This window comes from Babylonia areolata, chromosome 2 (genome assembly GCF_041734735.1).
Source record: "Babylonia areolata isolate BAREFJ2019XMU chromosome 2, ASM4173473v1, whole genome shotgun sequence".
NCBI classification, from domain to species: domain Eukaryota; kingdom Metazoa; phylum Mollusca; class Gastropoda; order Neogastropoda; family Buccinidae; genus Babylonia; species Babylonia areolata.
The window spans coordinates 33853014-33874894 of record NC_134877.1 but is presented as its reverse complement, the minus strand read 5'-3'; the positions used below and the strand labels follow the sequence as shown (position 1 = coordinate 33874894).

At 44.3% G+C, this 21881-nt stretch overlaps 1 protein-coding gene across 2 annotated transcripts in view; it reads right to left on the bottom strand.

The window, feature by feature from the left end:
- The window catches only part of LOC143279408 (uncharacterized), a 46314-nt gene that overhangs the window by 8430 nt on the left and 16003 nt on the right, over positions 1-21881 (bottom strand). For both annotated transcript variants that reach the window (XM_076583447.1, XM_076583448.1), the window contains exon 3: positions 1744-2036. In XM_076583447.1, coding sequence (XP_076439562.1) covers positions 1744-2036 — 293 coding nt within the window. The remainder of the gene's footprint in view (positions 1-1743; positions 2037-21881) is intronic.

Here is a 21881-nt window from a genome sequence, read left to right as displayed (position 1 = left end):
TGTGTGTGTGTGTGTTGTTGTTGTTGTTGTTGTTGTTTCTGTTCGTTGAAACAGGGGAATTCGAATAACTGTCTTTAAAGTTTCTAATATCCCTAAACATTTCACGAAGAAAAAACCAAGAACAACAACTACAGCATAAAGTTTGTGTTTTGGATCCAAGAGTGCGAAGCAAAATAATACTTTTTTGTTGTTGTTTTTCGTTTCCTTTTGTTGCTTTTTTTTTCTTTTTCTTTTTTTAATTGTCCAGGTGTAGAATCACGGACGAAAGCTAAACCATCGGGAAAAAGGGAATTCAATATTCCTTGCCTCCAAGTTTCCTTCGTGGTGGTCTTTCGTTTCAGCTTCTTCGTACAGAAGATGGAAATGAGTGACCTTTGTTTTCGTTTGTTTTTCAGAGTTGTGAAGCCGTAGCCTGGCACAATAAGCAACACGTTACACAATGGTTATCCGAGCGGGGTTGGGGAAGTCTGCCATTGTGTCTGTCGAAATATCATAGACCACTGACTGCAGTGAAATATGGTCACTTTTCCAAAGTTCTTTCGGTAATCATCAGCTTTTGCTGCGAAATTCCCGGTGAAGGGTTTTGTGCACTCCTTGTGTGCACTTCACACAATAGGTATACTGAAGTGTCAGGGAAAAAAGTGTGTGTGTGTGTGTGCGCGCTTGCTTGCTTGCTTGCTTTGTTTTTGTTTTTTGTAATACGCAGACTTCAAACACTAACAGTATTTTTTTATGAATCGCATCCCTTCTCCTCACACCTCTTTCTTCTCTATCCACCTCTTCCTTCCCCTCTTTCTTCTGATTCTTCTTCTTCATCACCTTCGCCGTCCTCTTCTTCTCATCGTTATTACTGTCTTTCTCTTTGTTTTGTTATTTGGCTGCCCGGTCATCTGAATCCTTTTCAGCGACATCACCCCCAAGACGCTTATTCCAATTTCATTTACTCAGTGAGGTCACTGCGTTCTGACAGATTACGCATCTGCTAAGCAGATGCCTGAGCAGCAACATAGCCCAATGCGCTTAGTCAGGCATTGAGTGCGTGCACATGCATTTGTGAACCTGTTAGAGTGGATATCTGCTCTGCATAATTTTGCCAGAGGACAACAAGTACACTGCCATGGGTTCTTTTTCAATACACCATGTGCGTGCTGCACACGGGATCTCGGTTTATCGTCTCATCCGAATGACCAGACGCTCAGTTTGATTTTTTTAGTCGAACTTGGGAGAACAGGGCGAGATCGGGAGTCGAACGCATATCCTTACGGACACTTTATTATTGGCAGATAAGCGTCTAAACCATTCTGCCACCTTCCTTCGTAGAGAGAGAGTTTTTCCTAACCACATGTCAGTTCACATGCACGCACTTCAAAAGGGAGGGAAGGTGAAATATGTTGGTTTTTGGGTTGTTTTTTTTTTTTTTTTCGTGTTTGTGTATTCGTGTTAAGCGTTTTCTTTTCTTTTTTTTCTTTTTTTTTTCTAATTGGTTGTGACACTTTCTTTTTTCTCTGATTGAAAATTGATACGTTAGAATGTCTTTTGTATGTACGCCGGCCCTGGTTTTTGTTTGTTAATTTAACACACATTCATTAAATTTTGTTTATTCATTGTATAAAATAAATACTTCTTGGAGACAGACAAGAAACAGAGTGGTCTTGAAGATAGGCAGGCAGACAGATAGGCAGACTATGGGGAAAAGAAAGAAAGAAAAAAACACGCAGCAAAAGAACCCAGCTAAAGACTCACAGCAACCGAGAAAGTGCAGGTCCCAAGGGCCGGGTTGTAGGCCATGCCGCGGCGGCACCACTGCCGCTTGACCGGGGCCGCGCGCAACAGGGGCTGCTGCTGCTGTAACTGCTGCTGCAGCAACAGAAGGTAGGCATCGTCCAGAGGAAGGTAGGAGTCAGGGCCTGTCGCCGCCTGCCGTCTGGCCCTCAGCGGTTTTGCTGCTGCTGCCTCCCTCTTTCGGTCTTCTCCTCTTCCTCCAGCCTCCTCCTGCTCCGCGCTGTGTGCCGTCATGGCTGCTCCTGATGCGTGCTCTGAAATGGGATGGGAGCATGGAGAGGGAATAGATGAATAGTTTATATTTGGTATAACAACAACAATAATATCAATTATGATAATAATGACTGCTACTATTACCACCACTGCTGCTGCTACTAAATCTACGACTTCTTCGAAGAAGTATCTGAATCTTGTGCAGAGGAAAAATCGGAGCGCATGTTTACCAGTCATTCATTCATACATGTGCGTAGCTCTGATTCAGAGGAATGAAATATAAAACTTCATGAAATACATGTAGATAGAAAGTTAGAGAATCTGTAGATAGGGGAAAATTTGGGGAGTGTGTTGTATATTCGTCATAATCTCTCTGTGTATGTTCCTCTGTTCTGTATCACACTTTAATTTCTTCTCTCTTTTTTTCCACTTTTCTGGGGGGGGGGGGGGGGGGTCTGCTTCCCCCCCTCCCTCCCCCAACTAATTTTCCTTACCGCCATTGATGTTTAGTGTTTTTTGTCAATTCTGAATTATTGCACTTGGAAAACTGTTGATGGCATGCAACATCACTACTTCCAGTAAGCAGTTCTGTGTGTTGTGGCAGTGTTGTCTGTGCTGTTCATTTTATCCATTCAGAATGCTACCTTAGCATCGGCACCACCATCATCAATAGTCCTGTCATGAAAATGTGTATAGTGTGTGTGTGTGTGTGTGTGGTACGTAAGGAAAAAGCGTTTGGAGTGCCTTATGTACAACTGACGAAAGCAGAAAAGGTGAGAACACCCATATTGACATGAAACTGATAAACCTTGATAATAGACGTAGGCCTATGCATGCGCAGACAGCACACGTGTGTCTGTGTGTGCGCGTGCGTGCGACCGAGTGTGTGTGTGGTAGTTCTGAGGAATGGACGAAGACGGGGTTCGGAAGAATCAGGAGAGTAGAGAGGAAGTGAAGGGAAGCATGAAAGCATACAGATACAGGCAGGGATCGTGTCCAGGAGGGGTGGGGGTGGGGTGACTGCATGAATGTCCCTGGAGACATTCTCTCCACTCTCTGTTCTCTCTCGTGTCCTGGGGTGGGTGGGGTAGGGGTGACTACATTCTTTCCACTCTCTGTGCCTCACTTTCTGTCTATCTGTCTCCCCCCCTCTCTCTTTGTCCCTCTCTTCCACACATCTGCTCTTCCCTGTCTCTCTTACTACCCCTCCGTTCATCCTTCTCTCTTCATGCTTTTTTCTTTACTTGCTTGTTCCTCTACATCCCCTCTGTGTGTGTGTGTGCGTGTATGTATGTGGGTGCATGCCTGTGTTTGTGTGTGCTTGCGTTTGTATGTGTGTTCGTGCATGTGTATGTTTGTCTGTCTCCCTCCCTATCTGTCTGTGTGCGTTAAAGGATCAGGAGAGTTGAGGGACAAGCGAAGGGAAGCATGAAACGATACAGATACAAGTCCGGGGGTAGCGGTGAACTTCGTGAATGTCCCTGGAGACATTCTTTCCTCTCTGTAATCTCTGTTTCTGTCTGTCCGCCTGTCTCTCCCCCTCTTTCTTCCCCCATCTCTCTGACCCTCTTACCCCAACCCCTCCACTTCCTCCATCCTTCTCTCTCCATATTTTTCCCTACACTTGCTTGTTCCTCCTCATCCCTTGTGTGTTTGTGTGTGCGTATATGTATGTATGTGGGTGCATATCTGTGTTTATTTGTGCATGCGTTTGTGTGTGTGTGTGTGCGCGCGTGTGTGTGTCTATGTCTGTGTGTGTGTGTTCTTGCATGTTTATGTGTGTCTGTCTCCCTCTTTCTATGTATATTAGGAAAAAAAGCACAACAACAGTAGACAGAATGAAGGACCAAGTACGTCGGAGTATCGCAACAGGTAAGGTCAGAGAGGAACAAATCTTCTCTGACAACAAATCGATATAGCACTTAGAGTGTGTGTGTGTGTGTTTCCGAGTGTGTGCGTTGTAGTTCAGAGGAATGGACAAAGGTGGGGTTCGGAAGGATTTTCAGGAGAGTAGGGGGACAAGTGAAGGGCAGCCTGAAAGGATACGGATACAGGCTGGAATCGTGTCCAGGGGTGTGGGGGTGGGGTGACTACATGAATGTCCCTGGAGACATTCTCTCTCCACTCTCTGTGCTGTCTCTCGTGTCCTGGGGATGGGTGGGGGTTGCTACATTCTTTCCACGCACTGTGCCTCTGTTTCTGTCTGTCTGTCTTCCACCCCTGCTCTCTTTCTTCCTCTCTTCCACACATCTGCACTTCCTTGTCTCTTTTACTACCCCTCCGTCCATCTTTCTGTCTCCCTCTACCACACTCCCGAACCCACTTCCCCGCTTTCCTCCATCCTCCTCTCTCCATATTTCTTCCTATACGTGCTTGTTCCGCCTCATCTCCTCTGTGTGTGTGTGTGTGTGTGTGTGTACACGCACGCGTGTGTGTGTGTGTGCATGTGTCTGTATGTGCTTACGTGTATATATGTGGGTGCGTATTTGTGGGTACGTGCGTTTGTATGTGTACGTATGTCCATGTATATGTATGTGTGTCTGTTTCCCTATCTGTCCGTAAATCAAACAAACAAACAACAACACCACAACAGACGAAATGCAGGACCAGGTACGTCGGAGTATCGCAACTGATAAGGTCAGAGAGGAACAAATCTTTTCTGACAACAAATCGATACAGCACTTGTGTGTGTGTGTGTGTACTTGTGAGCGCTCGTAGGTCCGTGTGCATGCGTGTGTGTGTGCGTGCGTTTGAGGGAGATGGGGCAAGAGAGCGGAATGTTGTTTTTGATATCATAATCTCCACCCACATTCATTCAGCCACGTAAGTCATTAAGCGGAGGTGGATTTCACTGTTGGCGGTAGCAGGTGTGCCGGTTGTGCGAAGTGAATGAATGACAAGGAACTACAGAGCAGAAAGATACAGAACAAGAAGCGACAGAGAGGAGAAATATGAAGACAAGGACCGACAGAGCAGAAAGATACAGAACAAGGAGCGACAGAGAGGAGAAATACAAAGACAAGGAAAGACAGAGCAGAAAGATACAGAACAAGGAGCGACAGAGAGGAGAAATATAAAGAAGGAAAGACAGAGCAGAAAGATACAGAACAAGGAGCGACAGAGAGGGGAAATATAAAGACAAAGCAGAAAGATACAGAAGAAGGAGCGACAGAGAGGAGAAATATAAAGACAAGGACCGACAAAGCAGAAAGATACAGAAGAAGGAGCGACAGAGAGGAGAAATATAAAGACAAGGACCGACAGAGCAGAAAGATACAGAACAAGGAGCGACAGAGAGGAGAAATATAAAGACAAGGACCGACAAAGCAGAAAGATACAGAAGAAGGAGCGACAGAGAGGAGAAATATAAAGACAAGGACCGACAGAGCAGAAAGATACAGAACAAGGAGCGACAGAGAGGAGAAATATAAAGACAAGGACCGACAAAGCAGAAAGATACAGAAGAAGGAGCGACAGAGAGGAGAAATATAAAGACAAGGACCGACAGAGCAGAAAGATACAGAACAAGGAGCGACAGAGAGGAGAAATATAAAGACAAGGAAAGACAGAGCAGAAAGATACAGAACAAGGAGCGACAGAGAGGAGAAATATAAAGAAGGAAAGACAGAGCAGAAAGATACAGAACAAGGAGCGACAGAGAGGAGAAATATAAAGACAAGGACCGACAGAGCAGAAAGATGCAGAAACAAGAAGCGACAGAGAGGAGAAATATAAAGACAAGGACCGACAGAGCAGAAAGATACAGAACAAGGAGCGACAGAGAGGAGAAATATAAAGACAAGGACCGACAGAGCAGAAAGATGCAGAAGAAGGAGCGACAGAGAGGAGAAATATAAAGACAAGGACCGACAGAGCAGAAAGATGCAGAAACAAGAAGCGACAGAGAGAAGAAATATAAAGAATGAGAGAGACAGAGAAGAAAACACAGGTCGTCTGTCTTGCAAGATAACAAAGAAGGGATCAACCAGTCGGGGAATCGCGCCTTGTTTCTTTGTAAGCGTCTTTTATTTATCACTATTATTATTATTATTCTTTTTATGGAGCATCTGGGTGGGTGGGCGACGGGATATAGAGGGAGTGTGGGTGCGTGGGCTAGGGAAGACAAGGGTGGGGTGGGGGTTCTGTGTTGTCTCAAAGAGCGGCGACCTAATCATTTATAGGACAAAACGACAGGGGCGGCCGAGGACGTATCGAAAGTGGATCTGCGATAACATAAAAGGAAACACGTTATATGTCTATTATCATATTTTGCCCTTTTTTGCTGTTTTGTAATTCGACTTGATTCATGGAAACTTGACTTATTTCGTTATTTCTGTTTCTTCACCATCCTTCTCCGGCTACACACACACACACACACGCGCGCGCGCGCGCGCACACACACACAGAGAGAAACAAACAAACAAACAAAAAATGAAATAAGATATACACGCACGCGAAAGCACACACAAAATCAAACAAACACGCGCGCACGCTTAAGTGTCTTATTTGAGATAATGAAGCATTCTGTACGAACCGGTTGCCATAGCCGCAAACACTCGTGTATGAAGACCTTCCGGTACACAGCAGATAATACCTAGTTAAGGAAATAGAATCTGACCTTCGACACGCGAAGCAAAAAGCGTTGAAATACCTCACCATGATAGAAAGAAAGGAGACCTAATGACAGAACAACAGATCAGATGGACGAAGAGAGAGAGAGAGATTTTATGCCACATAGACCCTTGTGGAAGGGTGGTATGAATACATAGTTTATCAGAAGGCCTTCAATACGTCATTCAACATACAGACACCATTACAACAGTCTAGATTCTCTGCAAGAGACGAGCTGAATTTGAAATGCACATGCATATACACAATACTTCATATTATGTTGATGACAAGGTTACAGAGAGGTTAGACTCATGTCCTGACGACATAACGCTGTTAAAGAGAAAAATCGATTGGAAATTGAGGACATTCACTGCCTATCAGTTCTGTCATATGGTGTACGTGATATATCAATTTATACATTAAGAGTGGATGAAACAGCATCCCATCGCCAGTCAGGGGAAGAATAAGATGATGTGTGACATGTTTTTTTTATGTGTCCGGATTTGACTGCTCATTGGGAATTTACTTGTAAGGATTGGCGCAAAGGACATATTTATATCAGAGAAAGGAAGAGAAGTGTAATTGTGTGTGCTTCACTGTGTGTAAGAGAGAGAGAGAGTGTGTGTGTGTGTACGCGTGTGTGTGTTTGTGCATTGGAAGGGGTGTGGGTCACAGAGTTATTAACGGTGCTTAAAGATAACCAATACTTCTTTTTATTTACATGGTGCCTGAAAGAGAGAGAAGGAGAGAGAGAGGGAGTTGGGGGGGGGGGGGGATAGAGAGATGGGGGTGGAGAGTTGTTTAAACAGACATAATGGACAGATTCCGCGACTGGCATTAAAAGAGTGATCTCCAGGGTCATTTAACGAAGACGACGGCATAGCTGATGGGCATTGATCAGGTTCTACCTCCCTTGTTGACCCTGTGCGTGAACGAAGTGAAGACTGCTGACGTCTGCAGAAGGTTTCAAAATGGTGAAGAGAAACAACAGACCACTGTCACTGCCTGAACCTGTGTATTTTTTGTGCATATTTTGCGTTCTCTCTCTCTCTCTCTCTCTCTCTCTCTCTCTTTCTGTGTCTCTGTCACACACACACACACACACACACACACACACACACACAGTGTGCCCGTTTATGTGTTCCTCACTCCACTGCTGTGTTCTCTTTATCTTCCCAACCCCCCACCCCTCTCTCCGTCTGTCTGCCTCTCAGTCTCACTTGTCTGTCTGGCCCCTTCTGTCTACCGGTCGGTCTGAAAAGGCAGGATGCCAGAGAGGAGACTTTTCACCAGTAGACATACGTTTTAAGTCATGTGAGGTGACAACACGGACAAAGACCGCTGTTGAGATAAATCAGCTGTACTTCACAGTTTCTGCTGTTCGTGATAGAAAAAGTCTGGTCAACGCCCTCTTGGATGCAGATCTTCCAAGGCTGCGGAAGGCGTCGGTACGGCTAAAGGAATTAATTAAGACAGAGGATGGTTTCCACCCCCAACCCCCAACCCCACTGTGTTAATGATAAAACCGAGGCTGTGCACTCTGCATCGAATACCCGTATGTGTGTGCGTGCGCACGCGTGAGTGTGTGTGTGAGAGAGAGAGAGAGAGAGAGAGAGAGAAAGAAAATGTGTAATTGAACTGGCCGTGGACCATGATTCAACACCAGAGAGAAAAAGTGTGTATGTGTGTGTGTTACACATAATGAAATGATACCGGAACTAGCATTGAAACACTGGTCTCCGGGGTCACTTATACCAAAGGCAGCTAATGACACTAATCACGTTTTATCTCCCTTGTTAGCCCGTTGATTGCTGCTAACGTCTGTGTTCCTCTGTGAGCAGCTGTTGCCTAAGATTCAGGTTACGTGTCAAGATGGCAGTCAGCATTTCTTGATTTGATTTTCCTCCTTTGGGGATTGCACTGTTTTTGTCCAGGGAAATCAATGACACCACTTTGGTATACAAGAAGTACTTCTCGGACTTCAAAATTCATGCCGCGCTGGTTTCGTTTCATCGAGGTTCAGCAGTCGAGGGGTTAAACTTGTGCCTAAATGAGGTGAAGACGGTACTTCTGATATTTGTGGAAGGTAGGTGTGAGATAAGAGTATAGTTGGTGTGAAATGGCTCTGATGATGCCGCGGAGGGGTCGTTTCAGCGGTGGACGCACCTTTAACAGTAATGAATTATTAAAGCGGAGACAGAGGGTAGCTTTTCTCCAGTGAAGCTATGTGCAGCACCATATGTAATCTGCGTGTGTGTGTGTGTGCGTGTGTGTGTGTGTGTGTGTGTGTGTGCGCGCGCGCGTGAGAGAGAGAGAGAAAGGGGAGGAACACGTGTGCTCTGTGTTGTCTCAGAAGGCATCGATCTATCTTCATATGACCGCGCTTGAATAAAGCAAACAAGCATCTGTCTATATTATTCATCTGTCTTTTGCGTTTCGAAATTATAATTGGATTATGAGAGCGTAAAGGAAGCCCGAAAATGAGATATGTTTAATTTAATATACACGAAGTTCGTTTTTTTCTCCACAAGAAACATGGCAGGTATTTTCATAATAGAAATGAAACAATATATATATATACATCTGATTGATTTAGTCGAAAAAACAAAGGAACTGAAAACAAGACATTTAAATTCGATATATTTTCACCCGTCCCGCTCCCCTTGAGCTTCACCCTCCTCCCCCAACCCCTCCCCCCCCCCCACACCCCACACACACACTTCAACCTCTTTCGTTTCTTTTTGTTTTGGTTACAGCGATGGAGTCTCCCGTCGGTCCGATGGATGAGTAGGCAGGCAGGCTTATCTGTCGGTATGTGTCCTCATATGGGAGAAGAGGCCGATTCTAGATGCGCAGCACTTCCCACAGGTGTTGCAAGGGAAAACGTCTCCAGAACTTGAGCCCTGCTTTCTTCGCTCACGCTTCTCCTTAATGGCCAGCGTTCTCTTGTTTTCAAACGTCTTTATGCCACTAGAGCACAGCATCCTCCAGCGACAGCGGTCAAGGGCATCAGTTTCCCACGAAGCGATGTCTGTGCCACAGGCTTTGAGGTTTGTCTTCAAGGTGTCCTTGAAACGCTTCCAGGGTCTTCCAAGTTCACGGTGGCCTTCAGCCGACCATACAAAAGCATCTTCGGGATCCTGCTGTCTGTCATGCGGAAAAGGTGTCCTGTCCAGCGTAGCTGGCACTGGATCAGGAGGCTTTCGATGCTGGGCAGGCCGCTCCTCTCTAGGACCTGGAGGTTGGAGACCCTGTCTTGCCACTTTATGCCGAGGATCTTTCGTAGGTATCTCTGGTGAAACTGCTCAAGTTGTTGAATGTGACGGCGATACGTCGTCCATGTTTCACAGCAGTACAACAAGGTGGTCAGCACAACAGCTCTGTAGGTTTTCATCTTGGTGCTGAGCCTGATGCCTTTGTTGTTCCACAGCCTGTTGTTGAGTCTACCAAAGGCGGAGCTGGCCTTGGCGTTGCGCAGCATCACTTCTGCATCAAGGGATACGATGCTGCATAGGGTGCTGCCCAGGAAGCAAAACTTGTCGACTGACTTGATCTCCGTGTCATTGATCTTGATTGCAGGGGAGTGTGTGTGTGTGTGTGGGGGGGGGGGGGGGGGGGGAGGCACTGGCGTTCTGTGAGCTAGCTGGTTGGTACATGGACACGGTCTTGCTGAGGCTGATGGCGAGTCCAAAGCGCCTGCAGGAGGTTGAGAACCTGTCCATAATGAACTGCATGTCCTCATGGGTGTGTGCAGCAAGCGCGCAGTCATCAGCGAAGAGGAACTCTCTCATCAGTGCCTCAAACACCCTGGACCTGGCGTGGAGTCGTCGTAAGTTGAAAAGTCTGCCATCTGTGCGAAACTGAATGTAGATGCTCCGGTCACAGTCTTGGAAGGCGTCAATCAGCATGGCAGAGAAGAGAATGGAGAACAGTGTGGGTGCCAGGACGCAGCCCTGCTTCACTCCATTTACCACAGAGAACGGATCCGACATGTCAGTATTTTCCTGTACTCTCGCCTGCATTCCATCGTGGAAAGACGCAATCAGCTGGATTAGGGTCTCTTGGCAGCCGAACTTTAGGAGGATCTTCCACAGACCATGGCGGTTCACTGTGTCAAAGGCCTTAGTCAGGTCTACAAAGACTATGTGTTAAAGCACGTTCTAGACAAAAAGCAACAACAACAACAAAACCCCAGTAAAACAAAAAACAAAAACAACTGCAAAGCTGTCTTCGTTAGTTTAGAAACATCTTTTTCGATTTATAGAGCGCTAACACAATGGAACAAATACCTGAAAGGTATTCACACTATCTTATACGAAATCGGGTTGAACCAGCCTGTTTTTGATGTGCAGCTCACATTGCATGAAGAGACAGTTAAGTGCCGGTATGGATAAACAAGACATAATGCTAAAACAAAGTTTGGGCAATAATTTGCTTAAGTTACAGATTTTACCAATTGAGTTTCAGTTTCATAAGGAGGTGTCACTGCATTCGTACAAATCGATATACGCTACACGGCATCTACTAGACAGATACTTGACCAGCAACACAACCCAACGCACTTAGGCCCTGGGTGCATGCATATATATTTGTATGTATATATATATATATATATATATATATATATATATATATATCAGCGGATTTCTTCTTCATATGTTTTCCCAGAGAACAACACTTATATTGCCAATTGTTACCAAAGAGTAGCTACATTAGTGTACTTCAGACAACGAATAATGGTTGTATAGAGATGATACAGAGCTATGTTTAAAAGATGCAGGGCTATGTATGATAGTGGTGTCCGACTATGACCATCAGAACAGCAGTGGAGGTAATTGCTGTCACAACTGTCTGGGCTAGAATTTGGTTACAGTGGAGAGTGTCTTGCCCAAGTTACATACCCACTCTCTCGGCCAAGAGGGTTTTAGAACAGTCAGCGTTGGGATGGTTCCCAAAGGCCAACTAGCCCTCAGGGCTGCAACACTAAGAGCCAGTACAATCTTGCCTCTTAGTTTGAGTCACAGCCCTTCACAAAAGACAGCTGTAAATGACTTCCCATTGCAATGGAGAAACCATTGATCATGCAGCTTCACTTTGTTGTTGGCCCAACTGTAAGTATTTGTCAGTCTGTGATGTAAGCTGATGCAGAGATATATATAGTGGATAAATGTCTGAGAAGGGAGGGGGGGGGGGTTATAAAATGATGAATCGAAAGAATAAAGGGCTGAATAAAAAGATTGTATAGATAGGATAAACGGGTGTAAAGAGAGGATAAAAGACCGGATATAGGAGATAAAAGGCTGAACAGAAAAGGACGTAGGGCCGTATAGAGAAGAAAGAAGGCTGTGCAGAGAGGATCAGTAGCTGCAAAGAGAGAACAGAGGCTTGTATAGACCGGGCAAAAGCAGTATAGAAAGGATACTGGCCCGTACAGAGAGGGTAAAGGACTGTACAACGAGGATAATGCCTGAACATAGGATGCAGTGCTGAATAGGGAAGATGACGGGCTGTACAGAGAATAAAGGGCTGGACAAAGGCTTGAATAGATAGCTGAAATGGCTGAACAGATAGCATACAGGCTGTATAGAGCGCATAAAGGACTGTGTTGGGACAATTAAGGTCTATATAGAGAGGGTAATGGTATGTATAGACAGTGTTAAGGGTTCTTTAGAGAGGGTAAAGGGTTGTACACAGATTATATAGGGCTATGCAGGGAAAAAGAGAGGATAGAGGGCTGTATAGGTACCTACGGCGGTATATCGAATATATAGGGCTCCGTGGAGATGATAGAGTAGAACAGAGAGGATATAGGGCTATGTAGAGAGGATATAGGGTTGTATAGAGAGGATATGGGGCTGTATAGAGAGGGTATGAGGCTGTATAGAGAGGACATGGGGCTGTATAGAGAGGGTAAAGGACTGTAGGGATGATAGATACCCGAACAGAGGAAAATGTGCTGTATTGAGAGGATAAAGGGCTGTATAGCGGATAAAGGGTGGAACAGAGACCTGAATAGAGGGGATCCCTCGAGGCCTGAATGGAGAGTGTAAAGGGTTAAATGGAGACTATAAAGGGCTGAATAGGGAGGCGTGTACGGAAAGGATTGTGAGCTGAACAGAGACGGAAAGGGGTTAAAAAAAGAGGGAAAAGGACACTGTAAAAAGGATAAAGCCATGAATAGAAAGGTCCTCCCCAGACGACCACGCATTTCTTATCAAGGGCAACTAACTCTCCGATTGTAAACGGCGCACTGGAAGAACAAGAAATACATGTATATATATATAAAAGAGGATAAATGGTACACACAAGGCTGACCGGGTTAGTGACAGAGAAAGAAAACCCCTTGCCTTCTCGCGCCCACGTGCACACACACACACACACACACACACACACACACACACAAAGGAAAAAAAAGACTATCAGCGAAACAAATCGAAAGCTCGGATAATAACACAGGAGAGAAAAAAAAAAAACTTACTAAAGACAAATAGATGACAAAAAGCTTGGAAGCCGAAGCTGATTTGGAAAGATAATAAAAAAACAAACAAACCCATCAACAACAACTATAGCAATGCAAACAAACAATCGCAGATAGAATCCTGATTCCCTGCCGTCTCAGCACTATCAGATACCCGACACTCCTTTATAAATTGGTTCCTTTTTGCTTTTATTTGAAATGCGTGTGGAAACTTCTAGGTGGACGAGAAAGCGGATTGGCCTGCTAATTTATAAAAGGTTTACTTTTATAGTCACGTATTAATACTAGATCTTTGATATATATTTTAAGAAAGGGCGTTTAATTGTTTATAAAGGAAGCGCTGTTGAATAATGCAGAGATTTTAATTCAAGCAAAAAAATTCGAAGATATTTTCGGTTGATATGCTCTCTCTCTCTCTCTCTCTCTCTCTCTCTCTCTCTCTCTCTCTCTCTCTCTCTCTCTCTCTCTCTCAATCTCAATATATGAATAGATGAATAACTAAACAAATCAATGGCTCTCAGTGCACACAGTCATGTAGACCTGCTGACCATGTCCATACACACCCACGAATACTCTCTGCCTGCCTGCCTGTCTCTCTCTCTCTCTCTCTCTCTCTCTCTCTTTCTGTCTCTCTCTCTCCTTCTTACTCAGTAAAGGTAGATAATTGTTGTGTCTATGTTCCCACCCGAACATTTTTTTTTCGGGGCACATTGTCTTTATCATATCAATTAAGCATCTACGGTCTGGAGCAGTGCCAGTCACAATCTTTTACTCATTGCATACACGAGAAGCTAAGCTTATTTCACCTGACCATTCCGTATCAACCGATGAGAAATTAACCAAACTGGAAATGTTACAATTGTACAAGCGATTCGACTACATAAAGTGGTCATCATGTTCAAAGTACACAAAGACATGTCACCACCATACCTCAGTGACTTTGTTCGAAGGACATCAGAGCGTTACGATTATATTCTGCCCCGTTGACTTGTAAAAATCTTGCTTTGCATTTTTTAGAGGGTATGTTTGGAACTCTCTTACTTCGTTCATCAAGACGTGTTGTTCATTACGGTCCTTCTAATCAAGCATACAAAAACTCCTGCTCCATAAAGAATAGACACGCAAAGCAAATATAATCAGCCGAAAAACATCATGCCCTTTTTGTGAAAGTTGTTTGTTTTGTCTCTATTCCCTTACATACATTGACGTGTTTTATTTTGTTTTCTACCTTTTGTGCTCCTTACGTGTTAGTCATTCGCCAGTTGATTGGATGTTATTGCCCGCAGCATCTACATCAACATACTCATCACAATTGTATATATCATAATAATAATAATAATAGTAATAACAAAAATGATAATGATGATATTGTATTTATATGGCGCAAACTCCCCATAGATGGTCTCTAAGCACCTCACATAAAACAGTGCATTTGTAACAGTGTATTGTACCACAGAAGAGCACATGAAGACATAGAAGTGAAAAACAAAGTCTGAATCCACCAGTACAGTACTAGCATTGCAGGTATAAGAATAACCGCAGGAAAAAGGCACAACACACACACACACACACACACACACACACACACACACACACACACACACACACACACACACACGTGCGCGTGCGCGCTTAAACACCAACAACCTACAAGCACACTCATCACAGGAATAATACAATGGAGGGAGACACAAGGGGAGTGCAGAGGGTGGAAGGAGACAAGAACTTTGCTTCGTCACATCCAAAGTCCATTTTGAACAGGTGGGTTTTCAGTTAACGTTAGAAAGAGAACAGAGTTGGTGAGTGCCGGAGATTCAGAGGAAGAGAATTCCAAACAGAAGTTGCTTGATGCTGAAAAGCCCTTTGACCAAATGTCTTTGAAGAGACTTTAGGGACTTGAAGGAGCTTTTCTCCAGAAGACCTGAGAGAACGGGATGGATTGCAAATATGAAGGACAGAAGATAAGTAAGATGGTAGGGAACCTTCGAAATAGCGATAAACCAATATGCAAATTTTGTACTGAATTCTGTGCTGGATGAAGTTGACGTAAGAGAGGGGTAGCATGATCTTCTTTTGACATTTTTAGAACGACTCTGGCAGCATTGTTCAAGATCATCTGAAGGCGTGATATCAGATCAGAGGGCGAATCAGCGAGTCGTGAATTGCAGTAGTCAATGCGACTGAAAATCAAGGAACAGACATGCTGAGAGGTTGCTTCAACAGTCAGATATGGTCGAATGGTACGGATGTTCCTCGGCGGGAAGTTTGCAGTTTTGCATAAATTACTGGCATGGTCATGCATGGACAGAGTTGAATCAAAATATGCACCCAGGTTTCTGACAGAATTTTGACAGTTGACAACAGCACTGCAGATAGTCAAAGAATGGTCTGTGACATGACTAACACAGACCTAGAGCCTACAAGCATGGCTTATGATGTCATTGAGTCTGAGCTGGTTAGTCAGCATCCATTCATTCACTGCAACAGTGCACATCTCCATGTTTTTGCGAAGGATGGCAAAAGAACTTGGAGAAGAAGCTTTTGTGAGTTGGGCGTCATTGAAAACTTGTGACAATCACATTGATGTTCACTGATGATGTTGGGCAGGGCCTGAGTGAACAGACTAAATAGTACTGGACCAAGAACTGAACTTTGGGGAACATCATATCGAACAAAGAAGGGGTCTGTATTCAGAATGAGAACTTGAACACTCTTTCAGTGTGATTAGAATGATAAGATTTGAACCGAGTGAGGCCTGTACCACAGATTCCAAGTGAGATGAAGACGGTCGAGGAGAACATAGAAGAAAGAGAAACACCCGTAGGTGCAGGGGAGGACCCAGAGAAGCATTGTCTCAACCCGCCCTTGGAACAATCCTGCACCACCCTTGGAGGCCTGCGCTGTGTTCACGATTGGTGCAGGCACGCACAGGACACTCCGTTAAGAATTCAAAGGACATAACTGCTCCTGAACAGAGGCGAAAGATACCACAGGGCGCAACTCGCGACAGCCTGAAAGGAAGTATCCCCGTGGGTGTACCAGCCAGTATTCCATGACTGCAGAGCCCACCGGCAAAAGACACCACCCTCCAGCTGCTGAGCACACCCCACAGACCAAACCGCCCCTGCCCGCAGACAGATGAAGACAGTGCCACTCCAGACACAGCCATACGATCTTATGTGCCCTGAAGAGAGAATCCCAAGTTGTAGTCTTTCCCACTGTCAACAGGACTTTCCCTGTGGTCGGTGGGTCTTTCCTCGCCGTCACTGGACCTTTCTCCAGGGTCAGCCTAGTCCAGGCAAAGATCTGTTGTGTCAAAAGCTGCCGTGCAATGATATAATTGTGTTTCTCTGTTCTCTTCATGTCTGCTATTTGTTTCTCACTTTGGTCTCGACACTTTCCTGTAATTTGTGTGTTTGATTTGCCATCCTCAAAACTCCCTTTTGCTCATGCCTATCAACATTGAATGAAAATGTATCTTTTCAGCGTCCACTAATGTACTGCAATATGCACTGATATATAGGTTTATATATGCACATGTATGTATGTATTTGTGTATAAATTCATATGTGTATGTGCTTGAGTGAATGGAAGGTGGGTGGGTGGGTGTGTGTGTGTAAATGTGTTATTTCATAACTTTTTTTTTTAATAATGATGATGATTATTATCATTATTAGTGGTATGAGTAGCAGTGGTAGCAGCAGTACCAGTAGCAGTGGTAGCAGCAGTACCAGTATTTACCAACACTGTTATTATCGTTATTGTTATTGTCACAAGGTCAGATTCGAAGACTTACCAATGCCTAAAATCTTTATCCTTGATTAGTAAAGTTTTTTCAATCTCTCTCTCTCTCTCTCTCTCTCTCTCTCTCTCTCTCTCATTCCCTCCCCCCCCCCCCCCCCCCCCCCCCCCCATCCTCCCTTCTCTCTCTCACACACACACATTTCATTTTACTTTACAGTTTTGTGTTAACATTTTCGTTTTACTGCACGCATTAAAATGTTCTTGTAATTTTCTCCAATACGAGGGCCCATCGTGCCTCAGTATTTGCATTCTTTTTAGCAGGGGTCGATAATGTGATTAGCAGCCAGCCATTCAGCTGAGAGATGCACTCGCGAAATCCAGCTCCCCCAACACCCCCCCCCCCCCCTCCCCCCACCTCACCTTCTTTGGTGTGGGTCAAGAAAAGGAGAATTCTTGTATCTCTCCTTAGCCGTTCAGTCGCATTGGCGTTTCTGGCGAATTTACAGGGGAAGCCTTGACTCAGCTTCATGTATCTGACTTGTGTGTCTGTCTGGTTCTATTTCTCTGGAATCCCCCTTCTCTTTGTCCTTATCCTCTCTCTCTCTCTTTCTCTCGGACATTCGCACACACGCTCGCGCGAACACACACACACACACACACACACACACACACACACACACACACACACACACACACACACGTACATACGTACACACACACACGTACACACCCACCGGTCCTGTGTACTTCTGTGGTGTTATTTGCTTAGGATATCACATTCATGTATTTCTCTGTACTAGACATGGAATTATCGCCTTTTATGACGCTTTTTTTTTATATGAGTGTATCTATCTATCAAAATATACATAATTATATATATGTATATATATATATTTTTTTATTGTATTTATTTGTGTGTGTGTGCGTGCGTGTGTGTACACACACACACACACACACACACACACACACACACACACACACACACACACAAACAGACGTTAAGTGGAATGACTGTCATCTCCACTATCACCGAGTCTCTTTGTCTGGATGAGTTATATCGTGCTGGGAACATCTTATGGTGCTGCTGAATATGTCTCGATAGATGATGTTATTTTACAACTACGTTTTGTGTTTTGATGTGATGAAAATGTGAGATAGCATTGTAGTTCACATGCTCCGTGACATTCGTTGGTGCGTTTCATTCAAACACTCGACTGTTGGCCGCCGTTCTTTCTCTGTCTCTGGACCTTGTAATTGGAATGAACTTCCTCTTTCGCTTCGTCAGGTCTCCACACTCAGCTCTTTCAAGTCTGGCCTTAAAACCCACCTGTTCCCCAAATAGCCTCCCTTCCCTGCCTCTTCCTTGTCTTCAGTTTTTATTTTTCTTCCAGTTTTAGAGTTATGCATGCGTTTGAATGACTGGTGCGAAAGCGCTTTGATTTGTCTCTGCACAAGATTCAGCGCTATATAAATACAATGCTTATTACTGCGTGTGTGAATGAAAACACGGTGTGGTCAGTTTCCTTTTTCCAGTTTTAAAGTTTACTCTTTTTTCTTTTTTTTAAGAAGAGTACAGGGCTCATAATGCTTCGAATTTATTTTTCGTTTCGTTGATGTGGTGCGCGTAGAAATATAACAGGAAATAGCACATCAGAAGGAAATCTCATCACGCCGGGAAGTTCTCGCTGAAAGAGAAAAAATATATATACAAAGGCTTACTGGACTTTTTTTTTCTTCTTTTTTTTTTTTACCATCCTCATATGCCCAATGGCAACATAATCTCCAATGGCGGGGCTAATAATGTTACTGACTGCAGGAATTCCTGTGGCATTTGCCGATGCTAAATCCTTTAACTTTTTCCCCTCCCTCTTCTCCCTATCCTTTTTTTCTCTTTTTTTTGGGGGGCGGGGGGCGGGGGGGGGGGGGGGGGGGGGGGCGTAGGAAGTGGATGGGGGGCAGGGGTTGGGGGGGCAAATGGAAATTCTTGCGCTGTTCCCAAGGTGCGGTTGTCGCCATGAATCTGCTGCCTGGTTCATGGAGACAGCTGTGGCTCTTATTGGGAACTTGCTGTCCGTCTCTCCCTCCCCACCCCTTTCTTCCCATCCTACCCACATCTCTCTCTCTCTCTCTCTCTCTCTCGCCCTCTCTGTCTTTCTGACTGTCTCTCTATCTATCTGTCTGTGAGTGAGTGTGTGTGTGTCTGTTTGTATATATATATATATATATATGTGTGTGTGTGTGTGTGTGTGTGTGTGTGTGTGTGGCAGGAAAAGGGAGAACGAGCTAGCCATCAAGAGAGAAAAAGAACCGCATACAGACATACAAGAATGGAAGAGGACAGAGAACGTACTGCAGGCGTGCAGACAGAGAAAGAGCACATACCGGTGGTACAGGAAAGAGGCAAACAAACGCCAAGAGAGACAAATATGGAAGGACGGATAGACACAGCCGTCCACACATGTTATTAACGAATGCATTATTCAGTTTGAAAGTCTTAACAACAACAAAATATATTACACTGCTTATCGTTCGCTCACACAACAGCAAAGCTGGGTCTTCTCTCTCAGTTCTCTAGTTCAGAGAAGAAAGGACCACCATGGGGATGGAAAGAATGTACATCTGTCGCTGCAACAAGCACCCTGCAGCGAAAGTTTCCGCCTCAAATCCATTGTACCAAGAGCGTCTTGCGTGCCCTTTCAGTAACTGTACCTCCGATGACATGGCTGAAAACGCAACCACCCGCCTCCATGCGGCGTCTTGACAAATGCTGTCTGGAAGTCCGCCTACAACTCCACGTATACTTTCAGGGGGATGAAGGGGGGGGGGGGGGGGGGAGGGGGGGGAGGGGAGTGAGGGGGGGGGGGGCGTTTTTGGCCATCCCATTGGCGCCTTTGTCACATCGAATTTGCTGTCGAGTTTACAGAGAAAGCTGCAGCCTTTTTTTCTTTGGAGGAGGTGTGTGCGTATAATTATGCATGTGTGTCTTTGTGTGTGTGTGTGTTCGTGCGTGCGCGCGCGTGTGTGTGTTTGTGTGCGTGTGTGTGGTAATTGATGACGAAACTAAGCTGAGGTAAACAGTCCAAATGACCTTTGAAAAACGACTTTGCAGAAATGTTAAGAGAAACGTGTTTGGAGACGAACTGTTTTCTTTTCTTTTTTCTTTTTCTGTCTTTTTTCCCCCTTTCAACTGAAAATTAGATTACAATCGATAATTCCTCAAAAGGTTCAACGTCCATCAGCGTATATGTTGTTTAAAGTTTGTTCGTTGTGTTTTCATCGTAAACAGAAAATCGTATTCACATTTGTCTGATTTCTTGAGGATAGGCCAGAATGCTGTTGTATGAACCTGTTGGCGTGATTCACATTCCGATTGGTGTTCTTTTCTATCGTCTGCGTTCCCTGACAGCTTAGAGGAAAATTTTAAGTTGTAAACAGTAAAAGGAAACGTGATAATTTCATTTTGAATTTTCTTTCTAAATTGTGAACCGGTATGAGTGCTAAAAGTATTGCCTTTTTGTTCTCTCTGTTAGACTGTTTGCAAATGGGAATCAGAAAAAAAGAGAAAAACATTGCAGAAGACCTTTTTAAGTGAGCACACAAACACAAACACACACGCATACAATATATGTGTATATATATAGAGAGAGAGACAGAGATAACGATAACGATCTTTTATTCAGATTAAGGCCAAAGCCCCTTACTGAAGAGGGTCATACAAGAAAATAAATAACGAAAATGACATGACACGATAAACCAACATCACAAAACAACCAAAAGTAGCTAATACAATACTCAACAACATTCACAAAGAACTATTCGAAGTCTCTTCAATGCTTCATATAAGTATATGGCCAAGGTTTGTTTTTTGTTGTTTTTTTTTTTGTGGTTTTTTTGTTTTTTGTTGTTGTTTTTTTGTTGTTGTTTTTGAGTAAACTCATGTTTTGACGACATGAGCAAATTAAATGTAAAAGCACAAGGAAGAGAGACAGAGACAGACAGACAGACAGACAGAGAGATAGCAAGATACATGAAAATGAAGATCACTGTTACGCCTACGTCGTGTGCCCAAGTCATGCTGCCATTTAATGATTAACAACCCTGATTAATAACCTCTGAAAGTTTCCTTTCTTCTCAGAATCGTGTGTCACGTATTTCAGATTGTTTACAAATGTCGAAGCGCAGCTTTGAGCGTCAAATCCTCATTCATCAAGCTGGTTGCTGAACATTTCAACAACAACAGCAAAAAAGAAGGAAAATAAAGGATACAACTCTTGATAAATCTTCATGTTTGGTTTTTCATTTATTTCTTTATTCTCGTATTTCCATGGTTTACTTTCTTTCTCGCGCTGCGATCTCGCATTCCCACGGTTTACTTTCTTTCTCGCGCTGTGATCTCGCATTCCCATGGTTTACTTTCTTTCTCGAGCTGCGATCTCGCATTCCCATGGTTTACTTTCTCGCGCTGTGATCTCGCATTCCCATGGTTTACTTTCTCGCGCTGTGATCTCGCATTCCCATGGTTTACTTTCTTTCTCGCGCTGTGATCTCGCATTCCCATGGTTTACTTTCTTTCTCGCGCTGCGATCTCGCATTCCCATGGTTTACTTTCTCGCGCTGTGATCTCGCATTCCCATGGTTTACTTTCTTACTCGCGCTGCGATCTCGCTTTCCCATGGTTTACTTTCTTTCTCGCGCTGCGATCTCGTATTCCCATGGTTTACTGTTTTTTCTCGCGCTGTGATCTCGCATTCCCATGGTTTATTTCTTTCTCGCGCTGCGATCTCGCATTCCCATGGTTTACTTTCTTTCTCGCGCTGCGATCTCGCATTCCCATGGTTTACTGTTTTTTTCTCGCGCTACGATCTCGCATTCCCGTGGTTTACTTTCTTTCTCGCGCTGCGATCCCACGGGCCTCCATGTAATGTGTGAGAAAGCGTGAGATTGCTAGAAAACCGGTTGGCCAGCAAGAGCTGCAAATGAACCGTGTCATGTTCAGCCGATACATGGCGGAGTTAAAAACGTCGTTACTATCGAGTTCCAAGGGATCAGGATA